General features: G+C 35.9%; 1 protein-coding gene across 1 annotated transcript; it reads left to right on the forward strand.

The window, feature by feature from the left end:
* Nucleotides 1–7,947: 7,947 nt before the first annotated feature.
* Nucleotides 7,948–22,092, forward strand: LRRD1 (leucine rich repeats and death domain containing 1; the record flags this gene model as incomplete). Its single annotated transcript, XM_082845856.1, has 5 exons — nt 7,948–9,894; nt 11,016–11,214; nt 18,886–19,047; nt 21,138–21,255; nt 21,906–22,092. 5 exons carry the CDS (start codon nt 7,948–7,950, stop codon nt 22,090–22,092), a joined length of 2,613 nt encoding a protein of 870 aa, XP_082701982.1.
* Between the last annotated feature and the right edge of the window lie 334 nt (nt 22,093–22,426).

Genomic DNA, 22,426 nt, shown 5'->3' on the forward strand with positions numbered 1-22,426 from the left:
TCTAAAATATATAGAACAGTTTTATAATGTGTAGAATTTTTGCATTTTTGCCTTGAGTAAAATTGACCTGTAATTTTCTTATTCACATTGTCTTCCTTAGGTGTTGATATCAAGGTTAGTCTCATAAAACATGTTGAAAACTGTTCCCTCTTTTTCTGTCCTCTTGGAGAGTTTATGAAATATTGAAACCATACCAGTTTAATAGAAAGAATTTAGGAGGGAGACTAAGGTGGCAGTGTAGGAGGACATGGAGCTCACCTTCCCCACAAACACATCAAAAATATACCTTCATATGGACCAATTCTCACAGAAAACCAACTGAAAACTGGCAGAAGATCTCCTATATAACCAGACCTGCAATAAAGATCTCCATATAACTGGGTAGGCCCCCAAAAAGAAAGGGCATCCAGTGGAGACTGGTGCCCCTGGGACACATCTGTAAGGAAGAAAAGGTCCACATGAGTGGACTCTCGCCCTGGGGAGCCCGCTTGCCTGCTGGGAAATCTGCTGAGACAGACAGAAGGGCTGGAGAAGCCTAGACTCTCACGAGGAGTGCCCGCATGCTGGTGTGCTAACAATCAGGGAGGAGAGAGACTTGCTCTGGTGGCTACCAACTTGCTACATTTCCCAATCCAAAGAGGTGAATACCCTGGCCCCATTCACTCCACACCACAGGCTGGTGTGAGATCAGGGCAAAGATTCAGTCTAGCTACAAAGAGACAGACTGAGGCACCTGAAATGTGATCTGGGCAGAACTGCAGAGACCATTGTCAGCACACACTTGAGGGCTGTGGGTGAAACTGGGAAGACATTGTCAGCTTGTGCACCAGGTGGTGCCAAGAACATGCAGTGGCTAAGAACTTAATCTTGGGCAGACAGGTCCTGGGAGAAGACTGCCACAGAGGCAGTCCAGATCCCAGGAGGCAGCACAGCCACCTCAATTCCTGCAGCCACAACACCCTGACCCCAGCCCCAGGCTATTGCACACCACAGCCTTGCACTAGATTTGGGATGAACACAACAGAGAAAGGGATGCGATCTTGGGCTGCTTCTGAGTGGAAATGCAGATGCCTACACAGGCAGCACACAGGTCTGCTGTAACAGCATGGGCCTCACTTGCTTCAGCAATCATCTCCTTTGGTGCAAGGCATGCACCCAACGGCAACGGAGCCTGATCAAACCCAACCTTCAGGGCTTCTACTCCAACAACTGGGGAGCAGATCCCACCCCCAATAGGGTAGTGACAACCACAGAGCAAAGAGGAAGCCCCACTTCACATCCAGTACAGCCTCTAGACACCACAACATCAATCATAACCCCTTATCAAAGGGATAACAGCCAGCATACTCTGAAGAAAACGTGGCTGTTATGTATACCAAAACCAATCCTTGCACCAAAAATATTGGAAACGCACAGTCTTCACAGGGATGATCCCACATAAAAACACCCCTTCAAGACCACAGTAGATAACTGTTTCTCCTAAATTCATAGAGACATAGAAAGTTAAGTAAAATGAAAAAGCAGAGGAACTACTTTTAATAAAAAGAACAAGAGAAGTCCCCTGAAATAAAAAAAACAATGGAACAGACCTCATTAGTCTACCAGACCCTGAGTTCAAAAAGGAGATAATAAAAATGCTAAAGTAATTAAAAGGAGATAATAAAAATGCTAAAGTAATTAAGAGAGATTTTTGATAAAAATGAAGATCACTGTAACAAGGAACTGGAAACTATAAAGGTGAATCAATCAAAATTAGACAATTCAATTGCCGAGATAAAAACTAACCTAGAAGCAATGAATAACACTAAATGAAATGAAAGAACAAATAAGTGATCTGGAAGAGAGAATAATGGAAATCACAAAGTCAGAACAGCAGATAGAAAGACAAATGAAAAAAAATGATAGCAACATATGGAATCTATGGGATAATATAAAGCATGCCCACCTACGCATAATAGGGGTTCCAGAAGGAAAAGAGACAAAAAGGGGGATCGAAAATGTATTTGGAGAAATTATGGCTGAAAAATTCCCAAACCTAAGGAAGGAAACAGATATTCAAGTACAGGAAACCCAGAGGATCCCAAACAAGATGAACCCAAACAGATCCACAGCAAGACACATCATAATTAAAATGGCAAAAGTTAAAGATAGGATTCTAAAGGCAGCAAAAGAAAACAAAGAGTAAGTTACAAGGGAATCCCCATAAGGCTGTCAACTGATTTCTCTGCAGAAACTTTGCAGGCCAGAAGGGAGGGGTGTGATGTATTCAAAGTCCTGAAAGGGAAAACCTGAAAACTAGAATACTCTATCCAGCAAGACTATCATTTAGCATAGAAGACAAGATAAAAAATTTCTCAGATAAGCTAAAACTAAAAGAATTCAGCAATACTAAACCTACCCTAAAAGAAATATTGAAGGGTCTTCTCTAAACAGAAAAGGATCTATAGGAAATGGAAAACCATATAGGAAAGGCCAATATATAAAAGAATTGAAGATCACTTAAATAAGCCAGTACATAGCTCAAAAAAATGATCAAAAATTTTGCAAAAGCAATGATAACTATTACAATTAACAGCAAAAGGATAAGCATGAAGATGTGAAACAGGACATCAAAATTGCAAAATGTGGGGGAGAGGAGTATAAATATATAGATCTTTTAGAATGTGTTTGAATTTGTATGACTATCAGTTTAAAGCAAGTGGATATAGTCATGGGTCAACATACTTGAAAACTAGAGTAACCACAAATCAAAAACATACAACAGATTCACAAAAAGCAAAAAGAAAGGAATTCAAGCATACTGCAAAAGAAAATCATCAAACCACAAAAGGAAAAACAAAAAGAAGAAATGAACAAACAAGAACTACAAAAACAACTGGAAAACAAGGTTTAAAATGGCAATACCATTTTACATATCTATCAATAGTTACTTTAAGTGTCAATGAACTAAATGATCCAGTCAAATGACATACAGTAGCAGACTGGATTAAGAAAACCAAGAATCTACAATATGCTGCCAACAAGAGACTCACTTCAGGGCAAAAGACACACACAGAATGAAGGTGAGGGGATGGAAAAATATATTTCATGCAAATAGAATGACAAGAAAGCAGAGGTAGCAATACTCAAATTAGACAAAACAGACTTTAAACCAAAGGCCATAAAGACAAATAAGTACATTATATAAAGATAAAGGGATTAATACAACAAGAGTATATTACATTCATTAACATATATGCACCCAATATAGGAGCACCTAAATATCTAAAACAACTAACAGACATAAAGGGAGAAACTGACAGTACTACATTAATAGTAGAAATAACTGAAATTATAATTGAAATTATTTCAATTATTTAAGAGAATAGAATTATTTCATCTTTTCTGACCACAACCATATGAAACTAGAAATCAACCACAGAAAGAAAAACGAGAAAAGAATGAACACATGGAAACTAAACAACATGCTACTAAAGAAAACAATGAGTCAATGATGAAATCAAAGAAAAAATCAGAAAATACCTCAAGACAAACGAAAATGAAAATACAACCTTACAAAATCTCTGAGATGCAGCAAAAGCAGTTCTAAGAGGGGAGTTCATAGTGACACAAACCTTCCTCAAGAAATAAGAAAAATCTCAAATAAACACTTAACCTATCACCTAAAAATATTAGAAAAAGAAGAAAAAACAAAACCCAAATTCAGCAGAAGAAAGGGAATAATAAAGATCACAGAGGAAATAAATACAATAGAGATTAAAAGAAACAACAGAAAAGATCAATAAAAACCAAGAATTTTTTTGAAAAGACAAACAAAATTGACAAACTTCAAGACAGGCTTACCAAGAAGAAAAGAGAAAGGACCCAAATTAACAAAATAAGAAATGAAAGAGAAGAAATAACAACTGAAACTACAGAAACTGAAACTACAGAAGAAATAACAACTGAAACTACAGAAATACAAAAAAAAATCATAATACTATGAACAGTTATATGCTAGGACAACCTAGAAGAAATGGACAAGTTTCTAGAAACATACAGCTTGCCAAAACTGGGTCAAGAAGAAACAGTTAATTTGAACAGAGCAATCACTAGAAGTGAAACAGAATCTTTAATGAAATTCCCTGCAAACAAAAGTCCAGGACTGGACAGCTTCACTGGGGAATTCTACCACACGTACAAAGAAGAACTTATACTGATCCTGTCAAAGTACTCCAAAAAATTGAAGAGGAGGGAACATTACCAAATTCATTCCACGAAGTCACTATCACCCTTATAACAAAACTAGACAAAGACACTACAAAAAACGAAAATTACAGGTCAATATATTTGATGAGTATAGATGCAAAAATCATCAACAAAATATTGGCAAACTGAATCCAACAATACATAAAAAGGATCATACACCATGATCAGGTTGGATTCATACCAGGGTCGCAAGGATGGTTCAACATATGTAAATCAATCAATGTGATACACCACATCAACAAAAGAAAAAACAAAAACCACACGATCATCTCAATAGATGCAGAAAAAGCATTTGACGAAATTCAATATCCATTCATGATAAAAACTCTTACCAAAGTGGGTATAGAGGGAACATATCTCAACATAATAAAAACAATATATGACAAACCTACAGTCAATATTATATTCAGCAATGAAAAGCTGAAAGCCTTCACACTAAATTCAGAAACTAGATAAGGATACCCAATATCACCACTTCTATTTAACATAGTATTGGAAGAACTAGCCCCAGGAATTAGGTACTAAAAAGAAATAAAAGGTATATGAATTGGAAAGGAAGAGGTAAAACTGTCACTATTTGCAGATGACATGATACTCTATATAGAGAACCCTAAAATCTCCAAACAAAAACTATTAGAACTAATCCATGAATTCAACAAGGGAGCAGGATACAAGATTAATATACATAAATCCGTTGCATTTCTTTACACTAACAATGAAACACCAGAAAGAGAAAGTAAAAAAACAATCCTGTTTAAAATCGATTAAAAAAAATTACCTACAAATAAACTTAACCAAGGAGGTTAAAGACCTATACACTGAAAACTATAAGACACTGATAAAAGAAATTGAAGATAAGTCAAAGAAATGGAAGGATATCCTATGCTCTTGGATTGGAAAAATTAATATTGTTAATATGGCCATAATACCCAAAGCAATCTAGATTCAATGTGATCCCTATCAAAATACACATGACATTTTTCAAAGAACTAGAACAAATAATCCAAAAATTTATATGCAACCACAAAAGACCTAGAATTGCCAGAGCAATCCTGATTAAAAAGAACAAAGCTGGAGGCATAACTCTTCCAGACTTCAGACTATACTACAAAGATACAGTAATCAAAACAGCATGGTATTGGCACAGAAACAGACATATGGCTCAATGGAACAGAACTGAGAGCCCCAAAACAAACCCACATACCTATAGTCCATTAATCTACTACAAAGGAGATAAGAATATACCAAGGAGAAAAGACACTTTAACAAGTGGTGTTGGGAAAGCTGGACAGCTACATGTAAATCAGTGAAATTAGAACACTCTCTCATACCATATACAAAAATAAACTCAAAATGGTTTAAAGACCTAAATATAAGACATGACACCCTAAAACTCCTAGAAGAGAACATAGGCAAGACATCCTGACATAAAGTGTAGCAATATTTTCTTAGATCAATCTCCCAAGGCAAAAGAAATAAAAGCAAAAATAAACAAATGGGACCTAATCAAACTAAAAAGCTTTTGCAAAGCATAGGAAACCATCAGCAAAATGAAAAGACAACCTACAGAATGGGAGAAAATATTTGAGAATAATGTAATGGACAATGGGTTAATAACCAAAATATACAAACAGTTAATATAACTCAACATTGAAAAAATAAGTAAAAACAAACAACCCGGGCTTCCCTGGTGGCGCAGTGGTTGAGAGTCCGCCTGCCGATGCAGGGGACACGGGTTCGTGCCCCTGTCCGGGAAGATCCCACATGCCGCGGAGCAACTAGGCCCGTGAGCCATGGCCCGTGAGCCATGGCCGCTGTGCCTGCACGTCCAGAGTCTGAGCGTCCGGAGTCTGCGCGTCTGGAGCCTGTGCTCCGCAACGGGAGAGGCCACAACAGTGAGAGGCCCGTGTACCGCAAAACAAAACAAAACAAAACAAACAAACAACCCAATCAAAAAATCAGCAGAAGACCTAAATAGACATTTATCCATAGAAGACATACAGGTGCATGGAAAGATGCTCAACATCTCTAATTATTAGAGAAATGCAAGTCAAAACCATGATGAGGTAGCACCTCACACCAGTCAGAATGGCTATCAACCAAAAGTCTACAAATAATAAATGCTGGAGAGGATATGGAGAAAAGGGAACCCCTCTACATTGTTGGTGGGAATGTAAATTGGTGCAGTCACTATGGAAAACAGTACAGAGGTGCCTTAAAAAACTGAAAATAGAGCTACCATATGATCCAGCAATTCCACTCCTGGGTATATACCTGGAAAAGACGAAAACTCTAATTCAAAAAGATACACACACCCCAGTGTTCACAGCAGCACTATTTACAATAGCCAAGATATGGAAACATCCCAAATGCCCATCAACAGATGACTGGCGTAAGAAGATATATATACACAATGGAGTATCACTCAGCCATAAAAATGAATGAAATATTGCCATTTGCAGCAACATCGTTGGACCTAGAAAATATTATGCTTAATGAAGCAAGTCAGATAAAGACAAATATTATATGGTATCACTGATATGTGGAATCTAAAAAAATAATACAAATGAATATGTATACAAAACAGAAATAGACTCACAGACATCATAAACAAACTTATGGTTACTAAAGGGGAAAGGTGGGGGAAGGGATAAATTAGGAGTATGGGATTAACAGATACAAAGTACTATACATAAAACATATAAGCAACATGGATTTACTGTATCACACAGGGAACTATATTCAATATCTTGTAATAACCTATAATGGAAAAAAATCTGAAAAATATAACTGAATCACTTTGCTGTAACCTGAAACTAATACAATATTGTAAATCAACCATATTTCAATAAACAATAATAATAAAAAGAAGGAGCAGTAAATATAGGGAGTTGTGTAGTCAAGTATTGGAGAACTGAAAAGGTAGAGGGGGAACTGCAGTAACAGAGATAATAAATACAGGAAGTAGCTACCACCCTTAGGGATGATGGAACGAAGGGAAGAGGTTGGGTTATTAAAAACCACAAACTTGGAGGAGGGACCTACAGAGATGGGATCCAGACCTCTGAAGAAGGGTGCTGCCTAGTTGTGCAGGTTCCTCAAGAGTCAAACAAAAGACTTAAAGTCAGGCGTTAGTCCTTGAAAAGGTTGTTTTACTTCTACTTTTTATAGAAAGCATCCCCTTCTTTAAGGCATTTTACTTCCACCTATTGGAGAACTGTCATAATGCACTGAATCTGTTGGGACAAGATGCTTCAATACCATATGTAAACCTACGATATCCACAATGAGAATGGTACTCTCTGCATGTGGCACGGGGGGGCCACTGGCTATTCCCTGTCTTCCAAAAATTTGCTGAGTTCTTTCATTCTCTCATGTATCCTTCCTCATTTTCTTTGATCTTTTTTATTCCTTTCTATAATTTTAATGTGGTATCAAGAGTATTGTGATAAATGCATGCAATCAATAAACTATCTTTAGCCAGAAATTATATATAAGTTAATTAGTTATAAATGTATTTTAATAATTATTAAATTACTTATTATAGAATAAAGTTGTATTAAAATTCATTTGTAATTTTAACAGCTTTATTATATCTCTTCACATCATTTGTTTTGTAGGTTCAAAGGAAAAAATTAAACATGAAAATTATAATTGAATTGCAATCTTGTATTGGTATAAAACATATCAGCAAAGAAGATGTCTGAAAAGAAGAGTACTTCAGAAGAGCTAGAGGATCTCACTAGTCAATTTAGGAAAGAATCTAGATCACGGTTAGTAGAGAAATCTGGAATTATTAAAGAAACATCAAACTCTCTAAAGGAAGCTTCTGATGGGACTACTTCCAACCAAATTTGTAAAGTGCGTTCTAGAAAAAATACATTAGGTATATGTGATGATACATCAACATCCTCCTCTGGAAGTAAGTCTAAGAGAAATGAAGAACAAAGGAAAACTCTTCAAGTTTCTGAAACAATTGCTACATATGACAGTTTGCAGTCAAACAGTGAAATTTCACAAAGTTCATCACTATCAGTAACTAAGATGAGTGCTGAATATCAGGCTTTCGTTGACTCCCTAACTCATGAAACATTAGAAAAAATTAGTCCACAACTCTCTGAAGAAAATCAGAAAGGACTTGGCTTAGGATCAGATAAGTTTACAGTTAACCTCAAAGCCAAGGGTTTACAAGAATTCCCTAAGGACATTTTAAAAATCAAGTATGTAAAATATCTCTATTTAGATGAGAATGAAATCAGAAGTTTTAAAGGGGCAGACTCCAGTGATCTGCTAGGACTTGAAATTCTAACCATGCAAGAAAATGGGTTATCATCACTTCCATCTGAAATTCAGTTACTTCATAATTTACAGCTATTAAATGTCAGCCACAACCAAATATCACATATCCCTAAAGAAATATCACAGCTTGGGACTATCAGGCAACTGTTTTTAAATAACAATTGCATTGAGGATTTTCCTTCTGGCTTGGAAAGTCTTGGAAACTTGGAAATTTTAAATTTGGCTAAAAATAAGTTAAGACATATACCAGATACTCTCTCTAGTTTGAAAAACTTGAGGGCTCTCAATCTGGAATATAATCAGTTAACAGTATTTCCTAAAGCTCTGTGCTTCCTTCCAAAGTTAATTTTACTAAACCTTTCTGGAAACCTGATAAACAGTTTGCCAAAAGAAATTAAGGAACTTAAAAATTTAGAAATACTTTTACTTGATCACAATAAACTTACCTTTTTGGCCGTGGAAATTTTTCAGTTGCTCAAAATGAAAGAACTCCAACTGACAGACAATAAATTGGAAGTTATTTCACACAAAATTGAGAATTTTAGGGAACTTAGGATTCTAATACTTGATAAAAATTTATTGAAAGACCTACCAGAGAAAATTTCCCACTGCGTAATGTTGGAATGCCTTAGTCTTAGTGATAATAAGTTAACAGAACTTCCTAAGAACATACATAAGCTTAAAAATTTAAGAAAACTCCATATAAACAGAAATAATATCGTGAAAATACCTGAATATATTTCACATCTTAATAATATGTTCAGCCTAGAATTTTCAGGAAATTTAATCGCAGACTTTCCTATTGAAATAAAAAACTGTAGAAAAATAACTAAAGTTGAATTGAGTTATAATAGAATAATGTATTTTCCACTAGGTTTGTGTGCTTTAGATTCTCTTTATTATTTGGGTTTTAATGGAAATTATATTTCAGAAATACCTGTAGATATATCTTTCAGTAAACAACTGCTTCATTTAGAATTTAATGAAAACAAACTCCTAATATTTTCTGAGCACTTATGTTCTCTTATTAATCTTGAATACCTTGATCTTGGTAAAAACAAAATAAGGAAAATTCAACCATCTATTTCCAATATGGTATCGCTCCGTGTTCTTATTTTATGCTGTAATAAGTTGGAAACTTTCCCCATAGAAGTGTGTACTTTAGAAAATTTGCAAGTACTTGATCTTTCAGAAAACCAAATACAGACTATTCCTTCAGAGATCTGTAACTTAAAAGGAATCCTGAAATTAAACATCTCAAGCAATCAATTTATATGTTTTCCTATTGAACTTTGCCAACTTCAATCACTGGAAGTGCTGAATATAAGCCAGATAAATGGGAGAAAGGTAAGAGATGGATATTTAGGACTTTGTGGGGAAGGCATGACTGAAGGGGATCAGAATCTAAGCTGTAGTGTGTGTGTGTGTTTAATTTAGCTGGAATACTTTATTTTGTAAAGGATAGGCTTTTTTTTAAAACCTCAAATGCGGCTTACAAATAAACTTTTCAACACAAGAGTTTTATAGGAAAATATTTCATTAAAATGAAATCCCAAGTAATTAAAGCTGACAATTTTATAGACTTATTTTTATTTCAGTTTAACTGTGAAAGGAGTTTTAAAGTTATGGATGTAATATAATTTAGAACTAAATTTTAATCTCCTTGAAGCTAGGGATTGTCTGTTATGCTTCTTTTATATATAGAAGAACACTGAGCACAATATCCAGTATTCACCTTGTTGTTTGATTATTTCTGAGGGGCCCATATATTCAAAACTCTTTTGTTCACTCATAGAACTTCCTTTATTTCAAACACCACTTGTGATGGCCTTAGTTTTTCTGACGATGCATATTTTTTCTTTGCCTTAGCAGAGTATCTTAATTCCTGTTACTTTGCAATACTTTTCATACTAGGAATTTTCATTTGAGGCTATATTGCCAAACTATGTGTGTCCATTATAAAGAAATTTACTGAGCACTTACTCAAAATGCATCATGACTGGGAGCATGTATACAAAAAGGATAAAACATATATCATGTCATTTAAAAATCCAAGAACACATAAGGGACTAATAAAAGGTAATGTTAATGAGAGTAGGAGTAAAGAGATCAAATATGGAAGAGAACAGTTTAGAAAGACTTCAGGGCGGAGAAGAAATCAAAGCAGGGTAAGCTTTAGGGATGGAAGAAAGGGATAAGGTGGCAACGAACACTGAGTGTTGGGAGAGTGAGGAAAGTGGTTAGCAAGCCACAGGGTTGAATTGGTAGCACTGGTCAGACTGGGGAAATACCTGCATGCTACACAATTTGTTGTGGGTTTTATTAAGCAAGGGAATCACAAAGACTTTGTGACATAATGAAAATATATCTTTTTTAGGACAAAAAACCTCTCCTTCCATTTTATTTTATTAAAAGTTTTAGTCATAGAAATATTTATTAAAAATATAATTGTTTAACCTTTGTTACAGTTAACAAGACTTCCGGAAGAGCTGTCTAATATGACTCAACTTAAAGGACTTGATATCTCAAATAATGAAATCAGAGAGATGCCAAGAAATATAGGGGAGCTGAGAGGTTTGGTTAGTTTAAATGCATACAACAATCAAATAAGATATCTGCCACCATCTTTTCTATCTTTAAATGCTCTCCAGCAACTAAACTTGAGTGGTGAGTGTCAAGCATAACCAATAAGCATAATAAATTAAGTTGAGTTTTGGTTTCTAGGTTGCAAATTTTGCTGACAAGACAGAATGGCAAACAGTCAACATCATGTATTAAGTGCCGATAGGAAGGAAATGGCTAGTGCAGGTACAGAAAATGAGAGCAAACCGTAAGGTCCAGTTCCTTCCCTAAAAGAGGTTATAATCCAGCTGGGGAACCTGCACACATTTTCATTTCTTTTCTGTTTTCTCTGCCTATACCCAGTCATTCATTATTTCTTCCCTTTGTGAACCTGACCTCATCTCTCTCTCTTCACACACCTACCTACACAACCTTAGGTCAGCATTTTCTCTATTTTCCTTCTCTGCTGGCTCCTCGATCCCACTCCTACACCCTACAATACTCTAATACCTTACACTCTTTTACAAAGTAAATCACTTCAATAACAACAACAACAAAAAGTAAATCACTCACTCTAAAAATATCAGAATTCCCAAAGCTAGACTAGTATTTTTCTTAATAATTTTTATTATGAAATATTTCAAACTTACAGAAAAATAATAAACACCTATGTACTTACTCTCAGGTATAAGGAATGCTAACATTTTGTGTTATTTACTTGAGATATTTTTGATTAAGAAATAAAATAGAATTGAAACTTTTTTTGTACTTCTCCCCAAACTAGAAGTAACCAGTGTACTGAAATTGATGTATATCTTTTTTTTTTTTGCGGTACGCGGCCTCTGACTGTTGTGGCCTCTCCCGTTGTGGAGCACAGGCTCCGGACACGCAGGCTCAGCGGCCACAGCTCACGGGCCCAGCCACTCCGTGGCCTGTGGGATCTCCCCGGACCGGGGCACGAACCCGTGTCCCCTGCATCGGCAGGCGGACTCTCAACCACTGCACCACCAGGGAAGCCCGATGTATATCTTTTAAAAATAGAAGTGAAACTTCTTTTGTACTTCTCCCCAAACTAGAAGTAACCAATGCACTGAAATGGATGTATATCTTTTTTCTATCCATGTTTTTATACATATATATATCCATAACAAAGTAACATTATTTAGAGTTTTAAATTTTATTATATCTTATCATACTATATGGTATGTAATTTACAATTCTGTAACTTGCTTTTTCATTTGTCATATTTCTAAAGTTAATCCATGTCAATGTATACATAGACCTATTTCATTCATTTTTAAATGTTGCATAATATGTATAATATTCAATTACATGGTTAAACAACAATTAATCCATTATCCTGTTGATAGACAATTAGGTTGTTTCCAATTTGTTTGCTACTATAAATATCCCTGTACATGTTCCTAGTATACATCTGCTTGAGTTTTTCGAAGTGCATATAGCTGTAAGTAGAATCACTGGATCAGAGGTTATGTACATCTTCAACTTTACCAGATATGAGGAAATTTATGCCCATAGTGGTTGTACCAGCTAATCTCATAAACAGCTGGGTTTCTAAAATTATATCTTTCAGTTGAAAGTAGCACTTATAACCAGAGCCCTGCACCTTCTTAAATTTAGAGGATTTCTAGATTAAAAACAAACTCATCTTTTGGGTGCACTAGTACCAGTAGTACAGTAAAACCTACAGTAAATATATCAATACTTAGATATAATGCAACTGGCATTTGTTTCCTGAATCCCCAGAACCCCTAGTAAGCTGGCTATGTAGGTATACATCAGTTTGCGATCACTTGCAATAAGGTACAATAACTCAGCCCTGCAATTTAAGTTTTTGGTCCCACTTTTGTATTTTGGTAAAGTTTCACTGTTTTTTAGGGAGGTTATCTATTTTGTCCAAGTGTAGGACACGCTTCACTCAGCTACTATTTGTGCATAAAAAAAAAAAAAAGGCTGACCAGAGTCTTCTGACCCACTGGAGAACACAACTACCAATAGAAAGCACAGTTCTCTCGAGGTTTTCTAGTACAAGAATCAAGACAAAATAGGAAGATCACAGACTTTTCTGCAAGCTTAGCCAGTTCTCTGTTAGTCCCTATCAGAATTAGAAAAGTGTATCAGTCAGGATCCAGAAACCACACCTTAGTTAATTACTAAGTAAAATCTTCTTAACTGTTTAACTAAAAGGGTAAAGAGAGAATCCTAAGGTTATCACAAAAGTAGCAATGGCAGGAAGCAATAACCGTCTTATGGCTAAGGGAATAAAATGAAGAATTTGGAATTATTAAAACTTGTAAGTTTGGAAGAGGGGTCATGCAGTGGTGAAACTCGGAAGTCTGAGGATGAAGTACTGCTTGCCTGGTGCTTGTTCCTCTGAGCTTGGGGATGGTAAGTGTGTGTTTGTGTAGGGGTGTGTGTGTGTGTGAGAGAGAGAGAGAGAGAGAGAGAGAGAGAGAGAGAGAGAGAGAGGAGCTAGTTCTGCAAGTGTTGGGAAAACTGCAAACTGCATTCACCTGTTATATGGGCAGGAACTGCTGCCGGTGGGGTAAAAGAGTGTTGCTGGTGTGACACTCAAGGAAAAACAGTCAAGGAGCCCACGAGATGGGTTTGGATCTAAGAGATCCAAAGTGTGGACTAGTATTTTCTAGTCCATACCCATCTAGTCCAAACCCATCCAAGAGATGGGTTTGGATCTAAGAGATAATCGCTACACAACTGGCATGGCCACAGTCTCCAGCTTTCCTTGCCAGATTTGAAGTTATAATCTGTTTCCTCCATTCATGAAACGAAGCTAACAGGAATACCCACGTCATAGATTTGGACTGAATGAGACTTGGAAAGCTGGTACCATCTTCATTATTCAGACAAAAGACATTTATATACAGTCTTGAGAATTAGTCCCCTCTGTCACTAACGCTAGTGGATTTAGGAAGATAACCACTTTGAACCTCAGTTTTTCCATCAGCAAGATAGGAAAGCTATAACTTCTGTTTGTTCATAGAATCGTGGAAATATAAGTTAAAACTTATGAAAATATTTTGATAAATGTGAGACATTATACCAGTGAACAGGATTTATAGATTAATTCCTTGCTTTCCTCAAAGCACAGACTTTGAAGTAGGACATTATTTAGAATTCTAACTCCATCATTCACATCAGCTAGATTATCCAATTTGCTGGTATAGTAATGTTCCCAGTACTCTATAATCTTTTATTTCTGTAGAATCAGTAGTAATGTTCCCATTTTCATTTCTGATTTTAGTAATTTGAGTCTTGCTTCTTTTTTCTTAGTCCATTGAGCTAAAGCTAATGGACTAAAGCTAATTTGTCAATTTTGTTGATCTTTTCAAAGAACCAACTTTTGGTTTTGTTGATTCTATTGTTTTTCTATTCTCTATTTCATTTATATCTGCTTTAATCTTTATTGTTTCCTCCTTCTGATAGTTTTGGATTAATTTGCTTATCTTTTTCTAGTTCATTTAGGTGTAAAGTTATTAATGTGAGATATTTCTTCTTTTTCAGCTATAAATTTCATCCTAAGCACTGCTTCTGTTGCATCCATAATTTTTGGTTATCGTTTTCATTTTCATTCATCTCTTTGTATTTTATAATTTCCTTTTTGATTCCATCTTTGACACATTGGTTGCTTAAAAGTATGCTGTTTAACTCTGTAAATTTTCCAGTTTTCCTTCTATTATTTTTCATAGTTTCATTCCATTGTGGTCAAAGAAGATATATTGTATGACTTTTTTCAGTCAATTTTAATTTATTGAGACTTGTCTTGTGGCTTAATATATGGTCTATCATGGAGAATGTTCTATGTGCACTTGAGAAAAATGTGTATTCTGCTGTTGGAGTGTTCTATGTATGTCTGTTAGGTTTAGTTGCTTTATAGTGTTGTTCAAGTGCCCTATTTCCTTACTGACCTTTTGTCTAAATGTTCTATCCATTATTGAAAGTGAGGTATTATAGTCTCCATCTATTACTGTAGAACCACTTGTTGCTCCCTTCAATTCTGTCAATATTTGTCTAATATGCTTTGGGGTTTTGCTGTTAGGTATGTATATACTTATAACTGTTATATCTTCTTAATGTAATGATCCTTTTAAAAATATATACTGTCCTTTGTCCTTTATAACAGTTTTTGACTTAAAGTCTATGTTATCTGATATTAGTAAAACCACCCCAACTCTTTGGTTAGTATTTGCATGGATATCTTCTTCTGTCCTTCAATACCTGGAGCCATAAAAGAAAATACTACTTTCCCAGTCTTTGCAGCTTAGCTCTATGCTGGGGCACTTCAATGCTAAGTCAGGCCACCTATGACTCTGCCTTAGCCTTCTTCGCCTGATTGTGTGAAGCCCAAAAATCCACCACAGGCACAAACCTAGGATTCTCTCAGTTCTCTTCTGTGCATGTGTTCAGTCCTAGATATGCTTACTGTACTCCATTTCCCCCAGGATACACCATGGCCCTTCTCAGCCCTTATTCCCCCAAGAAACTCCCTCTTCAGCCTCCTCCTTCCTGGGCTTTTGGATCTGTTTGCTGCTTTCCCTGTCTGCTGTTCCTTGCCCCAGGTAGGCTCAGACATGTGTGTCTTTACATGTGACAACAACTTGCCATTCAGGAAGGCAGCTCCATCCTGAGTCGGGGGAGCAAAACAAAAGTCAGTCTCTGTGTCAATCCCTCGGGGAATCAGCAGACAGGTCAAAATGCAAAGCCTCAGTATTAAAAGAACAAGGTCCATGTTGGCTTTCTGGCACCAGCAAGCTGCACCAGGAATGCAGGCTGCCCTCCCCACAGCTGTTGCTGCCACGCTGGGAAATGGAGGGTGGTATGGAGACGAGTGAAAAAGCCACAGTGCTCTCTTACCAAAATTCTCCTGCCTTTTTCTTCATTGAGCAGTATCCTAGTAACCGTAAAATTCTGGATTAAGTTCCAGAATTCTGAGAAAGCTGATTCTATCAGCCCTTTCCAGCTTTTGATTGTTTCAATTGGAGGGGCTGATATTTTGAGAGGCCTACTCTGAATTTTCTGTGGCATTCATTCCAGGTGTGTTTTTCATGTTTATTTATACTGCTTGGATTTTGCTGTTTCTGGTCTATATATTCATGTATTTTACTACATTGGGGGACTTTTTTTAACTGTTATTCCTTCAAAATTTTTTTCTTCGTCATTTTCTTTCTCTACTCCAATTTCCTTTACATGTTGTCCTACAAATCCCTAAAGTGCTCTCTCTCTCTCCGTGTGTGTGTGTGTGTGTGTGTGTGTGTGTGTGTGTGGTGTACACAGAGCTTTCAGCATCTCATATTGATCTGCCTTCAAGTTTACTGACTTGTCTATCATTTCTATCCTATTGTTGTCTCTCCAATTAATTTTTAATTTCAGATACTGAAATTTTCAGTTCTAGCATTTCCATTTTTCCTTTTTTATAGTTTATATTTCTCCTCCAAGATTTCCTTTTTTTTTTTCGGTACGCGGGCCTCTCGCTGTTGTGGTCTCTCCCGTTGCGGAGCACAGGCTCCGGACGCGCAGGCTCAGCAGCCATGGCTCACGGGCCTAGCCGGTCGGCGGCATGTGGGATCTTCCCGGGGCACGAACCCGTGTCCCCTGCATCGGCAGGCGGACTCTCAACCACTGCGCCACCAGGGAAGCCCCAAGATTTCCTATTTTTTTCATTCATTATAAGAATATCTTTCTTTACATTCTTGAACATCATTGTATTAGCTGCTTTAAAATTCTTATATGTTGACTACAGCAATTGAGTTGTATTTTTCTCTTGGGAGTGAGCCACATTTTCTTTTTTCTCCGTTTTGAATCGTGAACTCTATAATCAATTCTGTTTCTCTCCAATGTTGATATTTGTTTTTGTTGCTATTGTTGCTTCATCAGGCACTTAAGTTGCTGGACTAAAAATACAAACTCCTTCCCTGCAAATGGCAGCTCCTTAGATCTCAGTTCAGTACTTTTAGCCATTAGCTGTTATATCAGTTTTCTATGGGTATGTGACAAGTTTCCACAAACTTTCGCTTCTTAAATTAATAAAATATTTATTTCACACAGTTTCTGAGGGTCAGGAACCCAGGAGGTGTTTAGCTGACTTGTTCTATCTCAGAGTCTTGTATGAGATTGCAGCCAACCTGTTGGCTGGTGCTGCAGCCAGGCTTAATTAGGGCTGGTGGATTTGCTTCAAAGCTTATTTATGTGGCTACTGGCAGCAGGCTTTAGCCCCTTGCCATATGAGTCTCTTTATGACATGGCAACTGGTTTTCCCCAGAGCTAGTGATATCAGGGAGTGAGACAGAATATACTTAAGTCAGAAGCAGCACACACTCCAAGAAGCAATGAGCAACTCTAGTACCCAGATCTTGGTTTCTAAATACCTTTCTTCACTAAAAGGAACCAGGTTCCTTTAATTTTGGCTAAAATAATATAACCATAAATATATATAAATAGCACAAAGGCAAACTTTAGGCCAGTTCCTCTTGAAATGATTACAAATTCTTACTTTGTCAGTTATCACGGTTTTACTTTTTATGTCAGGTTTATATTAGATTAAGGTGGTTTTTTTTTAAAGATCAAAAAACATTTTTTTTAAGATTTTTTTTTGATGTGGACCATTTTAAAAGTCTTTATTGAATTTGTTATAATATTGCTTCTGTTTTTATGTTTTGGTTTTTTGGCCGTGAGTCATGTGGGATCTTAGCTCCCTGATCAGGGATCAAACCTGCACCCCCTGCATTGGAAGGTGAAGTCTTAACCACTGGACTGCCAGGGAAGTCCCACAGATTTGAAAAAAATTTGAAAAAAATTATATTTAGGGAAGTTGGAGCTTAATCTTCACTCCTTGAGGGTGGACCAGACTTCATAACTCAGTTCTAAAGAATAGAGTATGGAATGGAGAAAATCAAAACATTACATTAGAGAAACCTGGAAGACACTATTTTAGCCAAGGGATAACGTTTAACATGCTAGTGGTGTCTTGTGGATGTCAGGTATCTCTGGTGTGATGAGAGCACTTCACCTCTGTGGTATTCTTTCCAAAAACCCATAACCCCCGTCTATTCATGAAAAAATATACCAGATAAACTCATATTAAGGAATATTCTACAAAATACCTAACTTGTACTACTCAAAACCATCAAGATCGTGAAAAACAAGGACAGGCTGAGGAACTGTCACAGACCAGAAGACATAACTGTATGCAGTGTGCTATCCTGGAATGGATACTGGAACAGAAAAAGGACATTGATGGAAAATATAATGAAATTCAAAAATGTCCAAAGCTTATTTAATAGTAATGTGCCAATGTAAAAGTTTCTTCGATTTAAAAATGTAATACAATAATGTGAGATGATAACATCAGGGAAAACTAAAACTAGATGAAGAGTATACAGGAACTCTACAATTTCTGCAACTTTTCTGTAAATCTGAAATTATTGCAAACAAAGTTTATTAAAAAAATTACCATCTCACTTACTCTGTAAAGTCCTTTCCTGCATTATAAGAGGAAAGCCTCCTTCTCATTTTGTCATTCTCTATGAGAATAAGGAATCATTGCTCTGTTTCTATACTTTCTCCTTTTCATTCCTAGCAAGTGGACAACAGTAAGAACTTATGTTTTGCCAGCATTGTGAGGCTCCTCTGATACTTTGTCAGTGAGACACAGTAGATGCCCTTTACATAGTTGTTATTTGTCTCTATAGTTTTCTTTTACAGAAGGATATAATTCAGTTGTAATTTTTTTTCTACTAGGAAATAATCTGACAGCTCTGCCTAGTGGTATCTACAAGCTTTTTTCACTGAAGGAGATAAATTTTGATGATAACCCTTTGCTGAGACCTCCAGTGGAAATCTGTAAAGGAAAACAATTGTGTACTATTGCATGCTATCTACAGAGGGCAGATGAGAGAGATGGTAGGTGATGAGTGATTGGCTAGCTTACAAATCATTTTCTGGCATCTATAAATTAACAAATAGTTTGCTTTAATCAGAGGCTTTCAATCTGGCAGAGACTTTCAAATATTTATCGTCTACCCTTTCCTGAAGGCTAGGAGTTTATTTTGGTAATTTTGATTATTTAATCTGGGTCTACACAATTTGAACCATTGAAAACAGGTAAATTTAAGTCACAGGTGAGCTGCTTCCCACCTACTGGCCTCAATGTACTTCAAGAGATTTTTCATCATGGTTGTGGCCAAACTCAGAGAATCTACATACAGATTTTTTCATCAGTTCTGATCACCATATGTAGTTGTTCTAAAAGTTGTATTTTGCCTTGAAGGAAGTTCATAGATCCTTTACATTGATGCCAGTCAGTTCTTGGCTCATTATGATCACCTGTCTGTAATCTTTGGGCAGTCTTCATTCCTTCTGTTCTTAAGAGCTCCTTTGGTTGTTCCTGATTACTTCAGAGAGCGGGTCCATTTTCTTTAAATGCCCTTTCACCGGACCAGATGGAGACTGGTTTCTCCAAGCCTTTGGGATGGAAGTTTCACTATCCAGTTCTTTCCCTGGGTTTGGGTTCCCAACAACTAACCTTTTTTCTGGGACTCTAACTTTGCCGCTCATTGTCAATCCTCAGAGTAGATTCATATTTTGGTCCTCCAATTTAATGCCGTATTTAAGTATTAAATCAATTTAATGATCCAGATTTGGGGAAAGAGAATATATACAACTATCAGGACACTGTCTATGTAATCAGGAGGCTTATATCATCATAATCTTATAATCTATTGAGACGGTCACTAAAAATGTACAGTCCTCTGTAAGCCACAATATGTATGGCTACCATTCAGAAGCTTTTGCAAGATGTGGGCCTCACGGATGGAAGAAACCTAAGCAATAAAAAGTCACTGTAGGTGTTTTCTCTAACTTGCTAGGCAAGTTGGTTCTGCTAATTATTATTAAAAAGGGGATATTTAATGGTAACTTTATTTTTATAAAACAAAGCTTTTAGGGGTTTCCAAGGATCTATAAAGTATTCCTGTTAGGTAACAGTACTTTAGAGAAGGTCTGTAAAGTTACATGATTGAACTTCCTTGTTAAAATTCTGTTACTCAAGTTCCTGAGGAAGGAAGATTCATGTGGTTCTAGCCTCTTTGGGGAAAGTTCAACGGGCAATGACAACAGATGAAAGTCAGCAAAAACAAGAGAATCCAAGCCATTTATCTCCTTTCTTTATTCCCACGGGGCCTTCATACTGCAGGCTTGGCACGGAGAGAAATTGGAAAGGAAGTCATCATAGGAGATGTTAATTCTGCAATTAAGAAAGAACATGGGGTCTCTTCCTTAAAATTTCACTTAGGAGATTGGATTTTCAATTATCTCATTAGCATAAAATCTAGCCTGAGGGATTAATGGTATGGATAAAAATTTAAAAACAGAAAGCATAGAACAGATTTGAGATGATTACAGAGGAGTGGCAGATGACTGGTTCTTGAAAATTCTCAAATTACCTTGGTTAACAAAAAGTGGATCTAAAAAAAAATGGATCTATTTCAAATTACCTAGAAGCTTTTTTATAAACTAAAAATACACTACTTATATCTAAGCCAACATTCATTAAATAAGTGATGTGAATATAAAATAAGCATATATATATATATATATATATATACCATATTTATAGTAGATTTGAACTTGGTTTCTCCGGATGGTACCCAAAGGAGCATATTAAAAAGTCAGAATTGAAGGAAGGAGCTAAATTCATTTCAAATCCTGAAAGAATTAAAGGGTTTGATGATCACCTTGAAGTTGCTTATAATATCCTTTTAAATAGACATTTTATATTATTTATGTTTAGGGTTATTCAGATTTTAGAAGAAATGGAATAAATGGTTCAAATTTCAGTTTGTGTGTTAGAGCTGCACTTTAGTTTTCAATCTTATTTGATATGTACATCTTATAGCAGCACAGAAGTAAAAAACCTAGCTATAATATTAACTCAGAATAGAGTATGTTTTTCAAAAGAGATGACCTAAATTTTCTTTTATGTTCAAATGTAGAGAAAATCTTAGCGAAGATCTTCAAGATAGTTGCCAACAATATTACTGAAACAAATTTTCAATTTTTGTGTCAAAAACTAAAGCTGGCAATCACAGAAACTGATAAGTCTACAATGAGGTATGTATGAATGACAACATGTAGTATAAGCTTATTCTCATGTTCTGATTTATATCATATTGATATTACATGGTTTTGAAACATTCATATTAACATGAACTCTAATTTGCTGTAAAAGACTGATTTTAGTTTATTATATATTTGAGATCCATATGGGTATAGTAGTTTTAAGCAAGTACTCTGAGGATAGACTGCTTGGCTTTAAATCCCAAATAGTTTTGTGATCCTGGATAAGTCCCCTAACTTACCTGTGCCTCAGTTTCTTTACTGGTAAAATGGATAGACTTATCTAAGAGAGCTGTCATGAGATCAAGTTATAAAGCATGTAGCATTGTAGCAGTAATATACTGGTTTATAGTAAACAGTCCACAATTATTTTGAGGTCTTGAGTAAATCTCTCTTAGAATCAAATGTTAATTGAATTGTTGATTTTCTTCAAGGAAACAAGGGATGGCATGGGACTAACATTCACTTACTATGTATGTGCCAAACTCTGTGCTAAATTTTTATATAGACTATCTTCACCAATTAATTTAATCCTCACTTCACTCTGGTAAACTAGGTTGAAAACCTAGATATATAATACTGATGTAGTTTAAAATAGTGTTCTTAATTGATAATTAAAATAATTATTATTTCAAAATTTTCAGCACTGTTTCATTAAGTGAGAGAGTCCACCGAACACTTGATAAGTGGAAAACGGAAAATAACAACTTGTCAGTAACCACTGCTGCTCTAAGAGACCAACTAACTCGGGCACTAACTATGATAGGAGCATATGAAATTATGGACAAAATAACAGCTTTAAAACTTTTTACATGTGCAGTTAAATTCTGAACAGTGTATCCAGAATAAGAACTGAGAACTTATGATGCACTTATATAATTGAAACTGGATACAAGAGAATTGCACGTCATGTTTCTTTTCATGTATTCCTAAGAGATGATGACAATTTATGGCTACCACTCTAGTGTCATCATAATAAAATATTACAGACACCATTTTATGTATTTATTCTGTTGCCTCTCTACCCTTCCTTCAGAGATACAGATATAAAGAAGCTGTTCTTAAGCTAATATAAATCCTTAGGCACTCTTATCCCTACTGGAAAAAGTTTAAAAATAGAGAAGGATTGGAGGCATAGGCATTATACTTGTCAACCAATATTTCA

The sequence above is a fragment of the Leucopleurus acutus genome (assembly GCF_964270905.1).
Source record: "Leucopleurus acutus genome assembly, chromosome: 9".
Classification (NCBI taxonomy): domain Eukaryota; kingdom Metazoa; phylum Chordata; class Mammalia; order Artiodactyla; family Delphinidae; genus Leucopleurus; species Leucopleurus acutus.